The sequence below is a fragment of the Acanthisitta chloris genome, unplaced genomic scaffold, assembly GCF_000695815.1.
Source record: "Acanthisitta chloris isolate BGI_N310 unplaced genomic scaffold, ASM69581v1 scaffold30229, whole genome shotgun sequence".
Classification (NCBI taxonomy): domain Eukaryota; kingdom Metazoa; phylum Chordata; class Aves; order Passeriformes; family Acanthisittidae; genus Acanthisitta; species Acanthisitta chloris.
In genome coordinates, this window is record NW_008692429.1 from 1 (window position 1) to 4,322 (window position 4,322).

Genomic DNA, 4,322 nt, shown 5'->3' on the forward strand with positions numbered 1-4,322 from the left:
TGTTTGCCCAGACAGGTCCGTACGCCTCCTCCGAAGGGGAGGTAGTGGAACCTGCCATCCTTGTCTTCGCTTCGACCCTGCCCGAAGCGGTCGGGGTCAAAGACGTCCACGTCCTTGAAGACAGGAGCAGTGTCATGGGTGTCCCGAATGCTGTACATCACGCTCCAGCCTTTGGGGATTTGGAAACCCTGTGGAGAAGAGGGAAGGGGTGGAGAGAAAACCAGAGTGGTTTAACCCTACTGGGAGAGAGAGAGGGAGCAAGAAGACAAGATAAAGCCATTTTGTTGTCATAGAATCAATCACAGAATCCCAGAATTATTTGGGTTGGAAGGACCTTAAAGATCACCTAGTTCCATCCCCTGCCATGGGCAGAGGATCCTTTCACTAGACCAGATGGCTAGTGATGGCTCCAAGCCCCATCCAACCTGGCCTGGAACACTTCCAGAGGTGGAGCAGCCACAGCTTCTCTGGGTACCTGTGCCAGTGGCTCATCAGCCTCACAGTTTTGTCTGTTATGTCCATTTTCTTTGGGTTTATTACTGGAGCATGATGCAGAATTAAAGAAAAACAGAGTACAGCACAAAGGGCTGGAAGATGGAGTTTATCCTTCCCTCTACCCCAGGGACCCACATGATGATCCACTGATATTTGCTTTGTGGCCACTGGCAGGAGGCTCCTACCAGGAACCCTGTGGTGCTTGATTGCAGCTGAGCAGAGGGAATTAGCTACTCCCACGCCCATGCCGTGCCCTACACACCAAGCAGCCCTTCCCAGAGCATCCCACAGCTTCCCACACCCCACTGCCTGTCAGCCCCATACACCCAACACACACATCATGGCTTGGGTGATGAGAAATGGGGTAGAATTATCACCCCCTGAGCACTTTGGAAGGTTTCCAACTGAAATCATAGCATTAGGAGGACTTACAGTGACAAGCCAGGCTTCAAGATTTTGGTTTGCTAGTAGGAAATTCCAGCCATGGCAGTGAGTAATCCTTCCATCATCCAGCAGCCTGGAGATGCCCCTTGCAGTCAACCTTTCCCTTGTCACACCCCAGTTCAGATTTTGGCATCGAACATTGTCACGAGTTGCTCTTTGAAGCATTACTCTTGTCTCTTTGGCAGCTCAAGTGCATCCCTTCCCTGTCATGGGCCAGATCCCATCACCCTCCTCTGAATCCAGAGTGATTACATCTCCCATCACCAGCAAGACCTAATTTATCCCCTCTGAGGCCTCATCTAAGCCAGGCTCAAGCAGGCTTTGCAAGAACATGGGAAAGGCTGTTTTGGGAAGCTCACAGTACAGCCACACCTCAGAGACATGTCAATACTCACATCCAGCTCAAAGGTTTGCAACACCGTCCTGTACCCCCCAGAGATGGGGGTGAAGAGGCGAAGCACCTCCTTGATGACACAGTCCAGGTAGTGGAGGCTGTTGATGTTGTCAAGCCGGAGGGAGCCCTCGCAGATGCAGCCGTTGTGGAGGATTCCCTTGCTGCGCAGCTCCTCCCGCAGCTTCTCCAGGACCCGAGGGTGTTTGAGGAGCTGCATGATCAGAGAGGTGCTGGCACTGGCTGTGGTGGCATAGGCAGCAAAGATGAGCTCCAGGGTGCCATCCTGGAAGACAAGAGAAGAGTCAATGTAAGACACAAGGGCTGGACAGACAGGACAGCAGCCAAGGCACATCAAGGGACAGGCTCACAGGCTGCCAAGGGGCATTCTTCTCCCCAACAGCTCTTCAGTCTAGTCATAGAATCATAAATGGTTTGGATTGGAAGGGACTTTAGAGATCATCTAGTTCCAACCCTCCTGCCATGGGCAGGGACACCTTCCACCAGATGAGGTTGCTCCAAGCCCCATCCAACCTGGTCTGGAACACTTCCAGGGATGGGGCAGCTACAGCTTGGTCATGTCTAACTGCAAGACCTCTCCTCATGCAGGCACAGGTCTTGGACAGCCACCACACTGAGCTTCCTGCAGAGCATCAGAGGATGCTGAGGAATAGACAGAGAGGAGAAAAAAAACTCGGAATGGCTCTTGATAGCACATGATGGACAAGTGATGTCATGAACCTGCTGAGGGCTCTTATGCCCTGCAAAGGACACACCATGAAAGTGGGAGGATCAAGGGCTGAAATTTTCAGTTGTGCCAGAGGAGGTTCAGGTTGGATGTTAAGAAAAATTTCTTCACTGAAAGAGTGGTTAAGCATTGGAACAGGCTTCCCAGGACAGTGGTGGAGTAACCATTCCTGGAAGTGTTCAAAAAAAAGAGTAGACATGGCACTCAGTGATATGGTTTCAGAGGCATTAGGTCTTAGGTTGGACTTGATGATCCTAGAGGTCTTTTCCAACCTTAATGATTCTATGACTCTATGAAATGCTTTTTAGAAAGGGCTGAGCATGATCTGCAAATAAATAAGGTCTGTAGGAAAGCAACTGGTGTGTTGGCACAGTAGTCAACCTGACCAGGAGTCACCTGCAGCTCCACCAACACATTGTGGTCCCCCAGGTATCACTGATCATCTCAGGTCTGCCCCAAAAATCTTCTCTTTACAGCAGCTTTGCTCTTTGAGGAGCCTCTGCCCTGAGCACAGCAAGCACAAGGTGTCCATGGAGAAGAGCTTTACCTTCAGCTCCTGCATGGTTAACTCCTTGCCGTGCTCTTTTCCACTCTCTATCAGGATGTCCAATGCATCAGCATAGTCCTTGCCCTGTGTGTTCTGCAATTTCTCCTGGATGGCTTTTTCCAGCCCCTTCTGCAGTGTCTCCCGTGCCCGGATGCCCTGTGGAGCAGGAAGACATCAGACCATGCCAGACACAACATTAGCACAACCATCCCCAGCCCAGCATCCCCAGGAGCTCGAGATGTGCTCAGGACAACATGTCTAAGTCATAAAACTGCTATTGCAGATGCTCAAAGAGAAGTATAAAGATGCTGAAGTTGTCCCCTGGGCAGGAGGAGTAAACCCTGAGTGGGTGAGATTACAGGCAAGAGTAATCAGCACCTATGTGTAAATGATAGGTCTGGTGTGGGAGCCCCAGTGCTGCACCAGTTCACAGGCCTCTGGCTCACCCTGGGATGTATGACAGCCCCTGGGAAAAACTGTCTCTCAAAGGAAAGTCAATTCATCCCAAAGAATCCTCTTCCCAGGAGCATAATGGGCTTCCCAAACAATTTTATCACCTGGTCTCAGTAAAGCAATTCCTATGGGAGTTCAGCTGCTCCAGGCTAACCTGCTGCTGCAAGTGCTTCGGGGCTGCAAGTGGTTGGACTTGTTCATGTGGTCAAACAACAATGGAAAAAATGGCAGTGATATCCCAAAAATCAATGTTAAATTCCCAAAAATATTATCAAAATTTCTTATGAAATCAGGTCTATGATTTTTGTTACATTTTCATTTTGCATAATTCATCCAAAAACTAGAATAATTCATGGAATTATAAGGTCTCCTGACCTGTTTTGCTCCAGGGGCAGAAGGGAATGAAGAGAAGTGTCCCATGAACAAAAATACAGGAAAAATGCCAGTTATGAGTGAGAAAAAATTAGTCATTAAATCTGGGCAAGTCCTGTCTATATTACCCCTTGCATCAGACCACACAGTCCCTAGGACAAAGACCTATGAATGAGTCTTCGCTTCACTCCACCAAAACAGGACTTTGTAGCCCAAAACTGACTCCCTTCTAGAGGCCACAGGGTGAGAAGAAATCCCACCAAGAACCTGTAGAGGTGCGGATTAGCCATCACCACATTAACCCCAGACTGATGTACCACCTGGTGAAGGACCCAATCCAAATCTCTTACCCTCCTGTAGCCGCTGAAGGGCAGATCCACGGGCAAGGAGAAGACGTTCTCCACGAACTGCTGGTAGACCTCGAAGAGGCGGTTGAGCTCCTCGTCGGGGATGCGGAAGCCCAGCAGGACACGGATGGCCATGCGGAAGGTGAGTTTCTGGGTCTCGTGGTACACATTGATGGACTCAGGGTTGCTGCTCCAGGCCCGAAGACTGTCTTTGATCACCAGCTGGATCTTGGGGAGATAGCTCTCCAGTGCCTCATGGCTGAAGATTTTGGAAAAGACCTACGAAGAGAGTGAGGAGAGGTTTCTACACAGCCCCAACACATTTCTCTTTGTCTTCTCTAGTGAAAAACGGGTATCACAGGTGTCCTGCCCTGAGCAGATTTGTCACCATCCAGAACTCATCCAGAATCAGCAATTCCTAAAACAGCTGGAGAAGCATCAGCTGACAGATCCTCCACAGATCCCCATCACAACCACCACAAACAAGAGGCTATAAGAGAGTAAACCAGAGATGGGAGGAAACAC

The 4,322-nt window shown here is 49.8% G+C and overlaps 1 protein-coding gene across 1 annotated transcript; it reads right to left on the bottom strand.

Moving 5' to 3' along the window:
* Positions 1–5: 5 nt before the first annotated feature.
* On the bottom strand, positions 6–4,076 carry LOC103809808 (cytochrome P450 26B1; the record flags this gene model as incomplete). Its single annotated transcript, XM_009082678.1, has 4 exons — positions 6–188; positions 1,335–1,616; positions 2,626–2,781; positions 3,801–4,076. Coding segments are annotated over 4 exons (897 nt in total), but the record flags the coding sequence as incomplete, so codon positions are not given.
* Between the last annotated feature and the right edge of the window lie 246 nt (positions 4,077–4,322).